The sequence below is a fragment of the Pleurodeles waltl genome, chromosome 1_1 (genome assembly GCF_031143425.1).
Source record: "Pleurodeles waltl isolate 20211129_DDA chromosome 1_1, aPleWal1.hap1.20221129, whole genome shotgun sequence".
NCBI lineage: Eukaryota > Metazoa > Chordata > Amphibia > Caudata > Salamandridae > Pleurodeles > Pleurodeles waltl.
The window spans coordinates 297,150,715-297,169,029 of record NC_090436.1 but is presented as its reverse complement, the minus strand read 5'-3'; the positions used below and the strand labels follow the sequence as shown (position 1 = coordinate 297,169,029).

Here is an 18,315-nt window from a genome sequence, read left to right as displayed (position 1 = left end):
GAGTCTGGCGGATCTGGACTGCTGATAATTATGTCATGTTTTTCATAAAATAGGAAAATAACGAATTTTGATTACTTTGCCTTAATCTTGGTTGGAGTGTTATATGCTGACATCAGTCTAATAATACAGTCCTATTGGGTTTTCAATCCACAAAGCATGTCATTTGAAATGCCAGTTATAGTCAGCTATCTTCTTCTTAGCGGTTCCAGATTGGGCTTTATCCATCATCATGACGTTCGAATTCCAGAGCACCACATTGGGACAGCTCGTCATAAGCAAGCCATATGCAGCCTGAAATGGTCGCCTAGTGGACACCTCCTTGCCAGTGGATCGAGTGATGGTGCCTTGAACATCTGGCCAAATGATCCCGGTGCTACCATGCAAAGTAAACCCATCACATCATTATTGCATGCAACATCAGTGAAGGTAAGACTAAAAATTGAAAACTGTAACAGATTGATGCTGAATATTTGCTGTTTTAGGAACGTATTGATTACAAATAAAATAATCACTTAAATTGAACTGATGTTTCAATAGTCTATGAACACAAACATTGCTGAGCCATAAGAGCATGCAACTGTGTGAGTACTAATGCTTTGTTCCATTTTTCCCTAAAGATCTCAGTTGTTGATCTTTCAATAATTTGAAGTGTGATTAAATCTTTTAAACTTGTAGGGTTTGGTGCAGATATGATCTGTCACCTTATTGTTTCTATGCTCATTGGCACCTTTATAACTGCTAAAGCCACCATTTAAGCACTGATAATGCCTACAATAGAGGTTTTTGTGATGTAAGCATCCCTGAGTTACAGTAGCTTTGGTGAAATTTACAGGTAACTAAAACACATTGGGATATGGGTCGGGTTAATGGAAAGGAATAACAGAAAGTGGGGAGGTAATGTAAAAATAAAATAATTGCAAACGTTGCTATCAGAGAAGAAACTAAGGGATTCCTCTGTAAACAAAAGGTAACAAAGAAAAGTGTTACATTAAAAATGTGCATACACTCACATACTAATAAAAACAATAAAACACACATTAATAAAAGGTAAAGGAGAGAGGTAAACATTAAATAACTATAATAATAATTAAAAAATATAATTTAACAGTACCTTAGCATGTTCTGAAATTGTAGTGGGGGATAGTAACATCCAACTCATTGGGGATTAATAATACGAGGTATAAAATACCCCTGTCTGTGGGTTGAAGATCCCAGTAGCAGCCATCGCAAATCTCAAGGTGAGGGATCGGCGAGAGACAGAGGGTGGTGGGGTGGAAGGGAGTAATAAACATTTTATTTTTTTAAAATTACCTCTTCCCGTCACCGCCGCCTCCTGCCGTCTCGTGCCGCCTCGCTCCTTTTCTTCTGGTGTCCCAGCATTCACTGGGACACCAGCACAAGCTCGCCAGCGATCCTGACGCTGCTTTCATGCTAAGCCTAGCAATAAAGCAGAATCAGGATTTGTCTGAGCGACTTGGACTGCCGCTCAGACACTGCCTCGGGGTCTGTGCAGTTTCTCCAGCCCGACTGTTCAACACAGCTGGGTTGGATAAACCTAAGTGCGCATGTGTGTTTGGCTGACTCAGATGGACGGCCAAACAAACTTGCGCACTTAGGTGTACTCTCTCTTTCTCCCCCCTTTCACCTCCCACCTCCTACCTCCTGTGGCCCAGCTTGCCCCTCCCTTCACATGCTGCTGGCTGAGCCAGCAGCTGAAAGATAAAACGATAAAGAAATATCATTTTATCTTTCAACTCCCGGCTCAGCCATGGGGGTGGTGCTCCTTCGCCATTGAGAAAGAGCCGCCCCTTGAAGATCTAGATTGCAGGTCCACCAGTTGATAGCCCTCATTTCACAGAGGGTGGACTGAAAGAGAAGACTGCTAGTAGGGAACTGCTGAATCTTATGTTCTGTTAAAATATATTCTAATATATAAAAAAACAAATGGCAAGATAAAGCCTCCACTATAAGTTGGCTCTTAGAAGTGAGCCTATTTTTACTGGGAGAAATTTCTTGCAAAAAGATTTTGCAACAAAATTTGCATCCAAAAATTTTTGGTGTGTACACTTTTCTCTCGCAAGCAAAGTTGGTGAACATGGCTAAGTAAGACCCAGTGTGTCCATGATGTACATATTTTATTTACGTTTGCTGAAATATTCCTACTTACGAGTATTTTAAATGAGTGCTCCTTAATCATCTATTTACAGCAAATGGAACATTAGCATGAATTCCATTAAATTGGCAAACCAGTTGGGTACACAAAATGGAACACTTCTTTAAGCCAATATTCAACAAATAATCATTTTCTGTAGCTGAAGTTCATGAATATGTCAATGACACTTCTAGATGTGAAGCTTTATTTCGAAGTGTGCTGCCACAAGATTGCATACTTACAACAGTCAGATGTATTAAATCAGGGGTCTCCAACCTTCTCCGTAGCGAGAACTACTTCTGACCAGTGAAAATCATTGTGAGCTACCAAAGGCTAATCAACTTGCACATTGGGACCAAATGCCCCCACCCCCCTAGCTTCCTTGACTTTGAGCCTAATGTCCATAGATCCAGATACTATGGTTTGAACAAAATACTTTGACTAGGGGCAGTAAGACAGGGCTGCCATGTGTGTCAGTAGGAGCGTGGTCTTTGGGGATGTGAACACGTGTGCAAACGAATGGGATATATTTGTATGGGTAACTGAGAGCCTGAGTCATATGTACTTGTGGCACAGCACATACCTTTCGCCATATGTGGCACTTTTACAGGTATAACACAAACATGCAACCCTTTTTTTTTTTAAATGGGAGGAATTTAAAGTGCAAAAATGTGGAACATTTGTGGGCACTCTAAATTGCTCCCATATAAAAATGACTATATTATTCAGTTATAAATATGGCACAGTATTCTACTGGCCACTTGGAGCAAGAGGGCTGCTGTTTGTAAATACAACACCCTGCTATCTGCAGCCTGAATATAATAATATAAAAAACACAGCCCTCTCTTAACTTTAAAAGGAAAAATGTGACCGTCTGATTATTTAAAAATAAACTCCAGGCTGTGAGCTACTCAGAAGGGGTCTGGGAGCTACTGGGAGCTTGTGATCTACTGGTTGGAGACACCTTTATTAAATGGTCAGGCTAAATTTCCGTGTGCCAATTTCTACTAGTGCTTATTGAGGTTTTCTCTATGATTGAGCAATATTTGAAATCTCCTATTTGCGTGTGGTATTATTGTCCTGGTTCTTTTGAGTGAAACATCTAGATAAATATTCAGGGCCCACATTACTGAAGTGATACTGCCCTGCAGCAGTCCCAAAACAATAAGTGGAGAGGAATTGCATACAAGGATACACATTTGTGTGGGCTAGAAGAATAGGCTGATTACTTAGCCGGTTTTTCAAAGCACCACTTAATTTCTAGCTGTTGCTTCACTAGCCTATCCAACTCAATGATACAGCCTGGGTAAATTCATAGTCTTTCTTCTATGTTCATTACTAGACTCTAGCAATTATTTTTGATTGACAATATCCATATTTCTCAAATAACATTTGAAATGTGGAGCTCAGTGACTCAAAGTAACATCGGAAATTATCTCACTGTGCATCCCAAGCCTCAATCTGAGAAGCAAACATTTTTAATTCCTCTTCGCTCTGGATGCTGAGGATTCCCACACAGACAGTGAGAATGCACTGCTCTTCACATCCAGCATCTTGGATAGTCATGCCAAGAGCGAGAACAAATATTGAACAGCTTCTTTGCTCACAGAACGATCCACAGCCTCTCCAGTAATTATCACTGAGTAATGAAGCACGCGATGTGGCACATCCAGGGAAGAAATTGATGCGTGGCTTTGCCCGTTAGGTTAGCACTGCACCAAGTTAAGATATACTCTGCATTATTTGATGTTCCCAGAAATGTTCCAAAATGCTTACTGTTAGAAATGGGTTAGTTAGCAGAGGTATACACCTTTGTCCAATAGGGACCACAATCCTAGCCAGGGTAAATCACACACAATCAAAATAATCCAGTACCCACTCTCTGGTAGCTTGGCACTGAGCAGTGAGGCTTAACTTCGAAGGCAATGTGTAAAGTATTTCTGCAATAAACAATACAGTAAGACAGTGAAAACACCACAAAAATATGATACAGAGGTTTAGAAAAATATAAGATATTTATCTGGTCAAACAATAAATATTCAATAAGCACAAGTTGAGATATCACTTTTGCAAGATTAAAAAGAGTCTTAAATCTTAGAAATCAACAATTGTCTCTTGTTTGCACAAAGTACTTCGTTTGTGTAAAAAAATAACACGCATGGAGACTGCAGAGGAGGAGATGCATGGAAAAATAGGGTGTGCGTCGGATTTTCCGGCATGGCACAGACGATGTGCCATTTCTTTCCACGCTGCAAGGGGCTTTGTGTTGATTTCAGGTGCGCAGTCTTGGTTCCTCACTGCGATGTGGGGATCTTTCTGATGCCCAGGGACAATGCGGGGAAATCTTGGGTGAGCGGGAAGAAGTCACAGGCGTTGCCTCGATCAGGTATGGTGATGCGTCAATTTTCCTGTTGCACAACAGTCACTGTGTCGATTCTTCACTCAGGAAGTCGGGATGTGTCATTCGGGTTCAGCTGTGCATCGATCTGGTAGGGCTCCGAGTCGAATTTCCAGCTGCAATGCAGGCGCCGATTCGATTCTTCACTCGGGAAGTCGGGCTGCGTTATTCCGGCCTGGCTGTGAGGCGGTCTGTGTGTCGTTTCCGGCAGGCTGTGCATCAATTTTCGGCACACAAGGAGTTTCCTGAAGAGATGAACTCTTTTCGGCCCTGAGAATTCAGAAAACAGGAGGCAAGCTCAATCCAAGCCCTTGGAGAGCACTTCTCAGCAAAGTCAGAGAGCAGCAAGGCAGCAGGACAACAGCAGGACAGCAGTCCTTCTCAGCAAAGCAGTCTAGATGGGTCCTTTGGGCAGCCAGGCAGTTCCTCTTGACAGGTTGCACTGAACTAGCAATATCCCTCAGGAGTAGAAAAAGCAGATCCCTCTTTAGCCCCCTCTGTCAAGGTGATCTGCCAGCATCCTGATGTGAGATCAAAGGCACTGAGGAATTTGGCAGTGCCTAGCCTGTCTACGAGCTCATCAGCTTGGGGTCAGCGTCTGTCTGCGTGACAGAGTTGAGACCCCGGTAGTCCATGCAGAACCTACGTTCTGGCTTGGCACTGGGTTGGCAGCCTTGAGAACTAGCACCACAGGGACTGCTGGCCTTCTCAGTCACCCCAAGAGCCAGGATCTTGGCAACTTCCTCCTTGATGCTGGCCTTTACCCTGTCTGACAACCTGTAAATTTTGTTCTTTACAGAGGGACTGTCTCCTGTGTCAATGTCATGAACACACAAGTGTGTGAGTCCAGGGGTGAGGGAAAACAGGGAGGAGTACTGTACCAGTAACTAGTAGCAATCCCCTCTTTGATCCAGGGTTAGGGACTCAGAGAGATTGACACCCTCCACTGACCCATCGCCTTCCTTGGCAGAGAAGAGGTCAGGGAGAGGTTCACTCTCCTCTTCCATACCCTCATCTGTCACCAGAAGCAGGCTGGCCTCAGACTTTTCAAAATGAGGCTTCAGTCGGTTGTGATGGAGCACCCTTATGGTGTTTCTAGAGGACTTGAAGTCCACAGAGTAAGTGGCCTTCCCTTACGCTCTTTTATTTTAAATGGGCCAGTCCAGCGGTCCTGAAGGGCCCTAACCTCTACTGGCTCCATCATCCAAACATTGTCACCAGGTTGAAACTCTACCTGGGTGGCCTTCTCATCATACTATTGCTTCTTAACCTCTTGACTGGCCTCAAGGTTGCTCTTGGCCTTCTTCTAGAAGCACTGCATCTGGTTGCGGAGGGCCAGAATGTAACTGACCACATCCTGGAGGGGATTCCTGGAGCTTTCTCCCACCCCTCTTTTACTATGCTTAGAGGTCCCCTGACAGGGTACCCATAGAGAAGTTCAAAGGGGCTGAACCCCACCCCTTTCTGGGGCACCTCTCTATAAGCAAAAAAAGGCATGGAAAGAGGATGTCCCACTTATGCCTCATGTCCTCAGGGAGGCCTGTGATCATGCATTTCAAGGGCTTGTTGAATCTCTCCACAATACCATTGGATTGAGGATGGTAAGGGGTGCTGAACCGGTAGGTCACCCCACATGGACTTCATGTATGCAGACATAAAGTTTGTGCTTCTGTCAGACATACCCTCCTTTAGGAATCCCACACAGGTAAATATCCCCATCAGAGCTCTGGTCACCACCGGTGCAGTCACTGTCCTCAAAGGGATTGCCTCTGGGTAGCGGGTGGCTGGTCACCAAAACCAGGATATATCTGTTGCCTAAGGCAGTCTTGGGGTCCAAGGGACCAATGGCATCAATACCCCTCCTTTCAAAGGGGGTGCCAATGATGGGGAGTGGGATCAAGGGGGCCTTGAGCCTTTTCCCTGCCTTCCCAGTAGCCTGGCAGGTGGGGCAGGACCTACAGGACCTACAGAATGCATCTGAGGCCACCCAAATTCGAGGCCAATAAAAGTGGGTGACAAGCCTGGCGCAGGACTTGTCTTGCCCCAAATGTCCTGCCAGGGAGATGTCGTGCGCCAGACCCAGTAGGAAGGCCCAGTAGCACTGGGGAACCACCAGCACATGTGCTGCCCCAGCCTCCTGCACCTTAGGCTCACTGTAGAGGAAATCATTCTCCCAATATTTATGGTGATCGCCAGAGGCTTCACCTGCTGCTTGGGATGAGGCCTGTTGCCTCAGACTCTCAAGAGTGGGGCATTCCTTCTGCACCTTGCAGAATTTCTCCATGGTTGGCCCACCCTCAACTTGCAGCCAGCAAGCTCAGGTAGGTTACCCAGGGCAGCAATGTCCTCCCCAGTTGGCTCAGGGGCTTCCTCCTCAGGGACCCTGTCAACCACCATGGCAACTTCTGGGACTAGTTTCCCTTGCTCCTTGGCCCTCTCCTTGGAAGCTGTCTGGGGCATTGTTCCAGGCACCACACACCTTTGACTCCCTTCCCGGGCAGCCATGGGCCTTGTGGTCATGCAGACCCACTCAGGCAAACCTAACATCTCCAGGTGAGACCTTAGCTCTACCTCCTTCCAGGTAGTATGCTCAAGGTCGTTACCTAACAGACAATCTACTGGCATAGCAGGACTCACAGCTACTTTCAGAGCACCAGAAACCCCCCCCCAACTCAAAGGGAACCAGAGCTACCAGTAGGTGGCTCTCGCGATTGTCAGCGACTATGACCTGGTGGAATGTATTAGGGATGACTTGCTCTGCTGACACCAGCTGACCCCTGACAATAGTCATACTGGCTCCAGTGTCACGCAGAACCTCCACCCTTTGCCCACTAATGGTGACCCACTGCCCATACTTGGAAGTATTAGCAGGCATGTGGGCTTTTGGCACCATTTCCTCATCACCCAGGGACACCAGGATCACCTCTATCTGTTCCCCAAAGCTAACTTGGACTACCTCCTCCCCAAGCGCTATACCAGCCACCCCTGGTGTCTGCCCTCCAGTGGGGGGCTGTGCCCTCTGAGGACACTTGGAGTCACCCTTGGAGTGACTATACTTCGGCCCTGATTTATACTTTTTGAGGCAAACCGATGTTAGCGCAGGTTTGTGTCAAAAAGTTTACCGCTGGCTAGCTCCATTCCTGGACGCCAGCCAGGCATCATATTTAAGAAATGACGCTAGCCATCGGTATGGCCTGATTAGCGTCAAAGTAAATGAAGCTAACCGGGTGGGGAAGGTGTAGGGGAAACAGGAGGTTGTGCGTCAAAGAATGGCGCTAGTTAGGTTAGAGTCAGAAAAATGACTCTAACCTGACTAGCGTCCTTTTTTGACACACAACTACCATGGACATGATTCCTGTCTTGGTAAAGACAGGAGTCATGCCCCCCCTGCCCAATGGCCATGCCCAGAGGACTAATGTCCCCTGGGCATGGCCATTGGGCACAGTGCCATGTAGGGGGGCCCAAGTTAGGCCCCCCTATGGCACTTAAAAAAAAAAAAAAAATTAAGCACTTACCTGGACTTGCCTGGGATGCGTCCCCCCATCCTTAGGTGTTCTCCAGGTGTGGGTAGGGGTGGGTGGGGGTGTCCCTGGGGGCAGGGAAGGCACCTGTTGGCTGCTTCCATGGTCTCCGACCATGGAAATGAGCCCATAGGTCCCCTAACGCCTGCCCTGACCGAGGCGTTAAATAATGCACCATTATTTAAGGCCCTCCTCCTCCCATGCGTGATTTTTGCACAGGCGCTAAAGCCTTAGAGTAATTTTTGGCCCGGAAATGCCTACCTTGCATCCCATTGACGCAAGGTAGGTTTTCACAGTAAAAAAATGACTTTAACTCCAATATTTTGAGGCTAGAAGGGTCTAGCGTCAAAATATAAATATGGAGTTAAGTTTGCACCAGATTTGCGTAAAAAAATAACACAAATCCGGTGCAAACAGAGTATAAATATGGCCTTAGTGCACTCTATTCATTGGGGTACAAATCTCCCTTTCTTACGGTCAAAGAAACTGGTTTCTTTGCAGAATCAGGCTGGGATTGGGTACCACTGTCCCCTTGAGAATTATTTTGAGGTCCTTTCGAGAACTCCTTATTTTTAGGTTTTTCTCCCCCCTCTTTCTTCTGGTGGGAACACTGACTAGATAGATAGATTGATAACTTTATTCGGCAAATTAATACCATCAAAGCACAATGTACATCATGCTAAAACATAATACTAAAATGAATAAAAAAAGGAGCAGCTTCAATAAAGCAGGACATCAACACAGCATAGTCCTCATTTAAAATACATAAATAGTCGAATACATAACAATGTGAAAAAGTGAATGCAGACCACAACACATTAGTCTCTACACCAAAAATTGACCGTCAGCTGTTACTTGCTATCTCATAAAAAAAATGATGTGATGTTAAGTGATATGCTCCTAACTTTAATAGTTTTTGTCTGATTGGCCAAATAGCCTTCAGGAAATTTGACAATGAACATGCCACTTGGCCATGGGCACTCGACTTCAAAATCCTAAAGGCAACTGACTCACACACAAGGCCCATGGAGCTACAAAGCGGAATAAGCCAACGTGGTCTTTGTTTACGATACGCAGTGCAACAAAATAAAACTTGGGCTAGATGCTCGGTAACTCCACATCCCATTGGACATAGATCAACTACCGTCACCAGGATTTGTCCATTTGCTAGTAAATGAGCGAAGTCGTAATGTCCCTAACCTAAACCTAATGAAAAGTGCTCGTGCAAAACATCATTATCATCCATCCAATCGTTAAGTCTACCCAGTACCTGATGACAAAATATTTTTTGTAGGTTGTCTAGGAGACTATTGGGTCTATAGTTCCCCGGTAGTCCCCTTTTGCCTTTTTTATAGATAGGGACAATAATCGCTGCCTCCAGGTTTTTGGATATTTGCCATTTGCTAAAATGGCATTGGACACCCTAATGATATAGGGGCCCCAAGAGGCTGGATCGGATTTGAACAAATCGGCCGGTATACCATCCAATCCAGGTACCTGGTTTTTGTGCCCTAAGGGCCAACTCAGTTTCCTTATGGGAAAAAGGAGTGAGGCTAGACATGGTAGACCACTCCTCGATGAAATCATTTTCGAGATCGCAAACAATGGCTGGCCTGACTGACTACCTTTGTGGGTGTCCCCCTAGACAACTTCCTGGACACTCTTGTGCTAGTCCAGAGGTCCGCCTCCTCAGCAAGCTTCCTGGGGTCAGTCAGCTTACTGTCAATCAGGTGCTGGCACAACTCCATAAAGCAAAAAACTAGGCATATGCTCTGTCAGGATCAAATCATTTAACCCTTTATACTCATCTACTTTACTGCCCCACACCCATCCATTCAGTGCCTTCATAGAAACATCAAAAAAGTCTAACCAAGTTTGTGTGGATAGTTTGGAACTTTCCCTGAAGTTCTGGTGATACTTTTCAGGGGTCAGTCCAAACTTGGCAATTAAAATGGCTCTTATGAGCTGGTATGTGTCCTGGTCCTTCTCTTCTAGTGTTAGCAGTGTGTTCCTCCCAATTTCTAGTACATGTTTCCACAAGCCCGCCCTCCATTGATCTTCAGAAACCCCATGGGCCCTTAGGGCAACTTCATAGGCAGCAAACCATTCGTCAGTGTCATCTCCCACCACATAACTTGGCACCACATCTTTGGGCATACAAACCTTTTTGTCTCCAGCAGGTTCTGTATGTATGCTGGCACCATCACTGCTGGATTCAGCCTGCCTACACTTGAAATCCAGCTCATTTAGTCTCAGTGCATGCTTGGCTTCTCTCTCTTCTCTTCTCTCCTCTGCCTCTCATTCTGCTCTTTTCTCCTCCAGTTTTAATCTGGCCAATTGCAGTTGAAATTGTCTCTCCTCCCTCCTTTCCTCTGCGGTCAGGTCGTGACTTGAGACACTGCTCCCTGGTTTAGCAGAGGGGAACAAATCCAGGGGTATCACCCTCCACTGCTATTGGCGAATCCTCTGGGGAGCCATCCTCTGGCCCCTCCACCTCAACATCCTCTTGTGAACGGGCTTTTGCCCAGGCCCTCAGCACCTTTTGTTATTCCTCCTTCCGAGAGGCACCCCAGGTAGGTACTCCCATCCCCTAGAAGGAAACCCTTTCAGCTGGCTGACAGTGTATGTCTCCATCTTAGCTAGGTCAAACTCTCCAGCTTTTCTTTGAGACCCAGCCAGAGAAATGTTGTTTAGGACTTTATTAAAATGTCAAGCAGGAAAAACAAAATTGCAGCAAAAAAAGAGAAAAATCAAACTGACTTTTAACTCTGGGTAGGTAGTGTACCCATAGTTATTGCATGTCACTGCACAAACACAAGTCCTATCCTTACTGCCGATCACCAATTTTAGAAATGGGGGTCTCTAGTTGGCAGACGTATACGCCTTTGCCCAAATAGGGCCCTAGTCAGGGTAACTCACGCAAAATCCAATTTATCCTGTGACCACCCTCTGGTAACTTGGCACTGAGCAGTCAGGCTTAACTTAGAAGGCAATGTATAAAGTTTTTGTGCAATAAACCTTACATTAACACAGTGGAAACAGCACAAAAATACATCACACAGGTTTAGAAAAATATAAGATATTTATATGGTTAATTTAAAGTCAAAATGATAAAGATTCAATAAGCACAAGTTGGGATATTGCTTTTGCAAAATTTCAAAGAGTCTTAAATCTTAGAAATCAACAGTTGTCTCTTGTTTGCACAAAGTACCTGGTTTGCATCAAAAATAACACACACAGAGACAACAGAGGAAGAGATAAGTGGAAAAATAGGGTGTGCATAGGATTTTCCAGCGTGGCACAGACCATGCAGCATTTCTTTCCATACTCCAAGGTGCTTTGCGTCAATTTCCGGTGGTTCCTCACTGCAATGCGGGGATCTTTTTGATGCCCAGGGACAATGCGGGTGGGAAATCCTGGGAGAGCAGGAAGAAGTCACAGGCGTTGCGTCGATCTGGTATGGCGCTGTGTAAACTTTTCTGTTTCACAGCAGGCGATGGGTCGATTCTTTATTCAGGAAGTCGGGTTGCGTTGTTCGGGTTCAGCTGTGCATCGATCCAGTAGGGCTGTGTGTCACATTTCAGGCTGCAAGGCAGGCGCTGTGTCGATTCTTCACTCGGGAAGTCGGGCTGAGTCATTCTTGGTCAGCTGTGAGGCGATTTCTTGGTCGCAAAATGGTTGTGCATCTTTTCCGGCAGGCTGTACGTCGATTTTCAGCACTCAAGGAGTTTCCTGAAGAGATGAAGTCTTTTGGGCCCTGAGACTTCAGAAAACAGGAGGCAAGCTGAATCCAAGCCCTGGGAGAGCACTTCTCAGCAAAGTCAGGTTGAAAGGTTGCAGGTCCAGGTGTGTCTGATTTGGTGGGGTCAGGCACCAAAATGCCCAAAAATGCCTTTGAAGTGGGGAGACTTCAAAGGGTGGTTTTGAAGTGCACAAGGTTCCTTTTCAGTACAGGTCTGTCTGCCAGGTTCCCAGTAAGGGATTAGGCAGTCAATTGTGTGAGGGAAGGCCACTAGCCTTTGAAATGTAAGTGTTAGACCCTCCACCCTCACAGCCCAGGAAGACACATTCAGTATGCAGATGAGTGCAGGTGTGACTGAGTATCCTGTGATTGTGGTTGTCTCAGTGAAGTGCACAAGGGAGCTGTCAACCAGCCCAGCTAGACGTCGATTGGATAGAGGCTTTTAGGCACAGATGGATTTTAAGTGCATAGAAGTCCTCACTTTCTAAAAGTGGCATTTCTAAAATAGTAATATAGAATCCAACCCTTGCCAATAAGCAGGATTTTCTATTACCATTCTGGCCATACTAACTATGACCTGATTACTCCTTTCTGTTCAGAATCTACCACTCAAACAGTATATGAGGGTAGCCCGAATGCTATCCTATGAAAGAAGGCAGGCCTCACAGCAGTGGAAAACAGATTTAGGAGTTTTCCACTACCAGGACATATAAAACACACCTGTATATGTCCTGCTTTTTACCTACATAGCTCCCTGCCCTATGGATTACCCAGGGCTTACCTTGGTAGGACTTATATGTAGAAAAAGGGTAATTTAGGGCTTGGCAAGTACTTTTACATGCCAAATCGAAGTGGCATAGAAACTGCACACATAAGCCTTGCAACAGCAGGCCTAAGACATGTTTAAAGGGGCTGCTTATGTGGGTGGCACAACCAGTGCTGCAGGCCCACTAGTAGCATTCAATCTACAGGCCCTGGGCACATGTGTAGCACTTTACTAGGGACGTACAAGTAAATCAAATATGCCAATTGAGAATGAACCAATGTTACCATGTTTAAGGGAGAGAGCATATGCACTTTAGCACTCGTTAACAGTGGTAAAATGAGCAGAGTCCTAAAACCAGCAAAAACAGTGTCAGACACGTGGAGGGAGGCATGCAAAGAGTTGGGGGATGACCACCCTAAGCCTGTCAGGTCTAACACTTACTTTTGTTTTAATATTTCAACAGAGCATTTTGAATCTTTGAGTAAGCATTCATTGTTCACCTTATGCAACCATTACTTTAATTCTGATTCCATTATATCAGCAGGTAATAATTGGACTGAGGACCTGATTTTGCAGCCTTGTAGATAGTTTGGGTAACATCCTCACAATGTGTCTAGCTTTGCACAGAAAAACTTTACAGTTATATATCTAACCTGATTGTGTATTCATTTCTACTTAGGTGTCCCTGCTAACCTCAGTCCTGATGAGAACTCAAAAACGTCAAATAAGTTTGAAATGCCTTTGACACCATTACACAGAAACTTAATTGGCTTCAGTAAATTGCCAGAACTATAGTTGTGCGTTTAAAGGAACACATCTTAGACAGCATTCGTTTTTATAACGAAATGTTATTGGCCACTGCTATATGATTTTTCACTGGGCCGCATTGCATCAATGTCTTTTTTTTGCCAGTTGAAATTGTATATAATCTATGTGTCACTTTAACAACAGCTGTCGGTTCTTATACATACGCATATTAAAATTACTTATGAGGCTAGACTGTAATCATGTCTCTTACATCAAGTGTATGCACTGGATATTTTTTCTTTGCTAACCAATACTTTAATTTAATGAGTCTCAGGTGAACCACAGTTTTGCATATGTCAATAGTCCACCAGTCAAAAAAAATCAACCCTCACTATAGGTTTTTTTGTGATAACATCCAGAGGAAGGAGACAACTGTAACCCACTCAATGATGGTTCCCGTTCCACACTTTTTCTCAGTGCATCTCACCAGTGCCCTTTCCATACAATCCAACATATAGCCCTAGAATGTGTAGTCTGCTTATTGGCTTGGTGCTTCCTTCCACCACTGGCATGGTAATGCTTCCACCATTGGCTCGTAATGGTGATTTGTGAATGTGGTGAAGCACCCTATGTAAATGAAATGCGCTCAGACCACACTTCTGTTCTCCAGTGGTGTGGGAGATGGGCCACAATGCAGAGGCTGGATCTTGTCAATGGTGTCAAATGGAGTGGTGAAGGTCAGCTTTATTAGCAGCAGCACAGCACACGCAATTGGCGAGTCCCTAGCCTCCTACTTCCACCACAAGATTGCAGACATCCATGACAGCTTCAGCACCCAGACCCCCCGGCAACCACCAACACCACAGATTCACTTCCGACCAACCTCCTGCTCTCCTGGACCCCCGTCAACGACAACAAGACCATTGAAATCATGAACACCATCCACTCTGACTCTCCATCTGACCCCTGCCCTCACCACATCCTCAACAAAGCAAGCTCCATCATCGCACCCCAACTACGGAAGATCATCAACAGCTCCTTTGAGTCCGCCACCTTCCCGGAGAGGTGGAAACACGCCGAGATCAACACCCTCCTCAAAAAAAACAAGGCGGACCCAAAGGACCTCAAGAACTTCCGGCCTATCTCCCTGCTCCCCTTCCCGGCAAAAGTCATCGAGAAGGTCATCAACAGACAACTAACCCACTTCCTTGAGGAGAACCACACCCTGGACACTTCCCAATCCAGATTCCGCAGCAACCACAGTACCGAAACCGCCCTCATCGCCGCCACTGATGACATCAGAACTATACTCGAAAGTGGCGAAACCACGGTCCTCATCCTCCTGGACCTCTCAGTCGCGTTCAACACTGTCTGCCACCACAACTTATGCTCAAGCCTCAGCAATGCTGGAATCCGCAACAGAGCCCTGGACTGGGTCAACTTCTTTCTTACTGGCAGAACCCAAAGAGTCCACCTCCCCCCATTCCACTCAGAGGCCACCGACCCCAGGGTACGTCCCTCAGCCCGACCCTCTTCAACATCTACATGGCCCTGCTCGCTAACATCGCCAGATCCCACAACCTCAACATCATCTCATTAGCTGACGACACCCAGCTGATCTTCTCCCTCACCAAGGACTCCGCCAAGACCTACCTCCACAAAGGAATGAAGGCCATTGCCGAATGGATAAAGAGCAGCTGCCTCAAACTCCATTCCGACAAGACAGAAGTCCTCATCTTTGGCTCCACCCCCTCCACATGGGATGACTCCTGGTGGCCTGCCACTCTCGGGTCGCTCCGACTCCTACCGACCACGCACGCAATCTAGGATTCATCTTGGACCCCTCACTATCCATGACCCAGCAAGTCAACGCCACCTCCTCCTCCTGCTTCAACACTCTCTGCATGCTCCGAAAGATCTACAAATGGATAACCACTGAAACCAGAACAGTCACCCAAGCCCTCGTAAGCAGCAAATGAACTACAGCAATGCCCTCTAAGCAGGAACCACGGCCAAACTCCATAAGAGGCTGCAACACATCCAGAATGCCTCCGCACGCCTCATCCTGGACATTCCCTGCCACTGCCACATCACAGACCACCTGAAAAACCTACACTGGCTCCCAGTCAACAAAAGAATCACCTTCAAACTCCTCACCCATGCTCACAAAGCACTGCACAACACCGGATCAGAATACCTCAACAGACAACTCTCCTTCTACATCCTGACCCGGCATCTCCGCTCCGCCGACCTCGCCCTGGCAACCATCCTACATCTCTGCAGAACTACAACTGGCAGTAGATCATTCTCGCACCTCGCTGCCAAAATGTGGAACACTCTACCCACCCACCTGAGCCAGATAAAAGACCTACTTACCTTCAGGAAACTTCCAAAGACTTGGCTATTCGAGCAGTAGCAGCACCTCCCCCCACTTTCTCCCTTCTCCCCTCCTCAGCGCCTTGAGACTCTCACGGGTGAGTAGTGTGCTTTACAAATCCCTTATTGATTGATCTACCCATCCAAACTGCTATATACCAGAAACTGGTCTCTTGAGAACGACAAGGAAAGAAACCGAATAGAAACATTTTTTCGTCCAAATATGCAGTATAAAAGTAGAATGTTTGACAGTGAGTGATAGTTAATGTAAATACTATGACGAGGCGGAAAAAGTGTTTTGTAATGGTACTGGGTTGTAGACTTTTTTATGCACTGGAGACAAAAGCAAAGTTTTATATCAGAATATGCCTCCGCTCAGTCTACTCCGACAAAGTTTTCAGACAACTGGGACAAACCTGAGTGCTTGCCTAGTGAGTAGGAAGGTGAGTGAGTGGGTGTGTTCAATTTAATGCCATTGATGCGAGTTTATAGCCTCTAGGTTCTGAACTTAAACTGATAGAGCGCCTTTAGGCCCATATTTATACTTTTTTAGCACTGCATTTGCGCCGCTTTTTGAAGCAAAATCAGGGCAAACTTCCAAAATACAATTGTATTTTGTAAATTTGCGCTGATTTTGCGTAAAAAAGCAGGACAAATTCGGCGCTAAAAAAGTATAACTATATGTGCCAACCCCAGTTTCTGAAAAGGTCATTTTCCAAGGTTTTCTGTAATGTGCAGGAGAGATCAATATCAAAATGTGAGGGGATCGTTGCGCCTTCCTAATTAACAAAATCGTATGCTCCCTAGAGTAATGCTTTATGCCTTAAGGAGTTCTGCCCAACTGTGGAGTGAATATAATTCCTCTAAACCTTGGTAGGGGTGGCGGGGAGTGCCCCTTGAATGCATCCAAACCTGAAACAAAAAGTTTAAAAAGCTTATTTCTCAGAAATGGCCATTGGAGTTCTTCCCTTACCTTTGTCTCGCGTTTTATGTAAGAACATGTTAGCAGAAATATTGTATGATAGAAATATAGTGCCTCAAATACAATTTGCAAGATATAGCGCTAGCGGGTGTCGATTTTGTTTTATTGGCTCCAAGGGGACGATTTTAGGACACAATATGTGCGAAAGGCAGTATTTTGATCACGATCTTCCTATAGCCTGGTGCACGACCACAATCTGGTCACTTTAAAGCTTCAGGAAATCTTTTTTGGAGGCTCCACAGACAGCGTTACAATAATCAATACAAGAACCGTTTATGTGGTGGCACAAACAGTATGTTATGTTTAGTGCGGACTGGGAACCCAAAGCAGCCCCAGCAATGTTGTCGGACTAGCCTCCGCATGGAGGCTGGAAGCGAGAGTGAGTGAATTATGCTGGATTGCTGCTTTTGTTACTAGAGGCTGACATTGCAGCTCTGTGGCAAAACTAGCTCCCAGTAACGAAGCCGGCCTCCACCCATCTAGCCTCCTGTGGAAACACCGAATGCACGGGGCAGCCAGTCTGGCCCTGGTTACGTTGCAGTGTTCTCATTAGCTAGTAATGCATGTTACAATGTTACCAGTGCTGAATGAGCTGTCAGGTCTGGTATTCCCACCAGTGGGGCCAGCAGATGCTCTCCCGTTCGGAACAACGTGGTTCACCAAATCTAATTGGGAAACTGAACCCTAAGATTGTGCGGGCAGTAGCTCTCTCATTTTATGGCAGTGCTCCTTCTCCACCAAAAATGTAAATCGTCGGCTGAGAAGTAGACACAAAGGAGTATATTTACTAAGATTTTTTGCTTTGTTTGCATCACAGAAGTGACACAAATCGGAGCAATTTTTTTGCCTCTATACTTTCTATTGCAAAAAAATGTTTTGTTTTGGAAAATCACTTGAGAGTAACGCAAAAAAGAGCTTATCTGCAGCCACAAATGGCAGTGTTGCCATTTAGCATCCTGATTTAAATATGCCATGCTAATTCCAATAGAATACCACTTTCACCAGCCCACCATCAGAGTTGTTGGCTGGTTAACACAATTCCCAAAACAAGACAGCCACGGAGGGGTAATGATAGAAATAAATTAGAAGTGCCACCCAAACATATCAATAGTGTTCAAACTGTCATAGTTTAATAAAGATGTTAAGTTAGCCTGAATCATCATCATAATTGCAATAGGGAAATATTAATAAAACATATACAATTATAAACCCAATAAAAACCTTTATCAGAAATAAGCGTTTAGCATTAGACTGTAATGCTCAGATCAGGTCCTAGAGGACACCACAATGAAAATAGCATTTGTTACCATATAGTTACCCCCTAGAGGGCATAACCACATGAAAAGAAAATGACTGAATGTATTGCAGTGTAACTGTATATTTAGCCCCTAGAGGGCATACACATTTTCAGGGCTAGCAGGCATACTGCAATGATATAACAAACAAGACCCTTAAAACACAAACTACTCTCAACCGTAAAACAAATGTTCCAGCCATGAGAGAGGTTAAAAAGACACTGAATGGAGTTAGGGGTTATTATTTTGGGGTCCCCACTAACTACTAGTGAGGGGACCCAGATATGATCTATACAGAAAGAGCAGGTTGTGGTGAACGTTTTGAAGGTGGTCTCG

At 45.3% G+C, this 18,315-nt stretch overlaps 1 protein-coding gene across 1 annotated transcript in view; it reads left to right on the top strand.

Moving 5' to 3' along the window:
- The window catches only part of CDC20B (cell division cycle 20B), a 221,578-nt gene that overhangs the window by 164,146 nt on the left and 39,117 nt on the right, over positions 1 to 18,315 (top strand). The window contains exon 9 of the mRNA XM_069222003.1: positions 201 to 426. Within this exon, the coding sequence (XP_069078104.1) occupies positions 201 to 426 (226 nt within the window). The remainder of the gene's footprint in view (positions 1 to 200; positions 427 to 18,315) is intronic.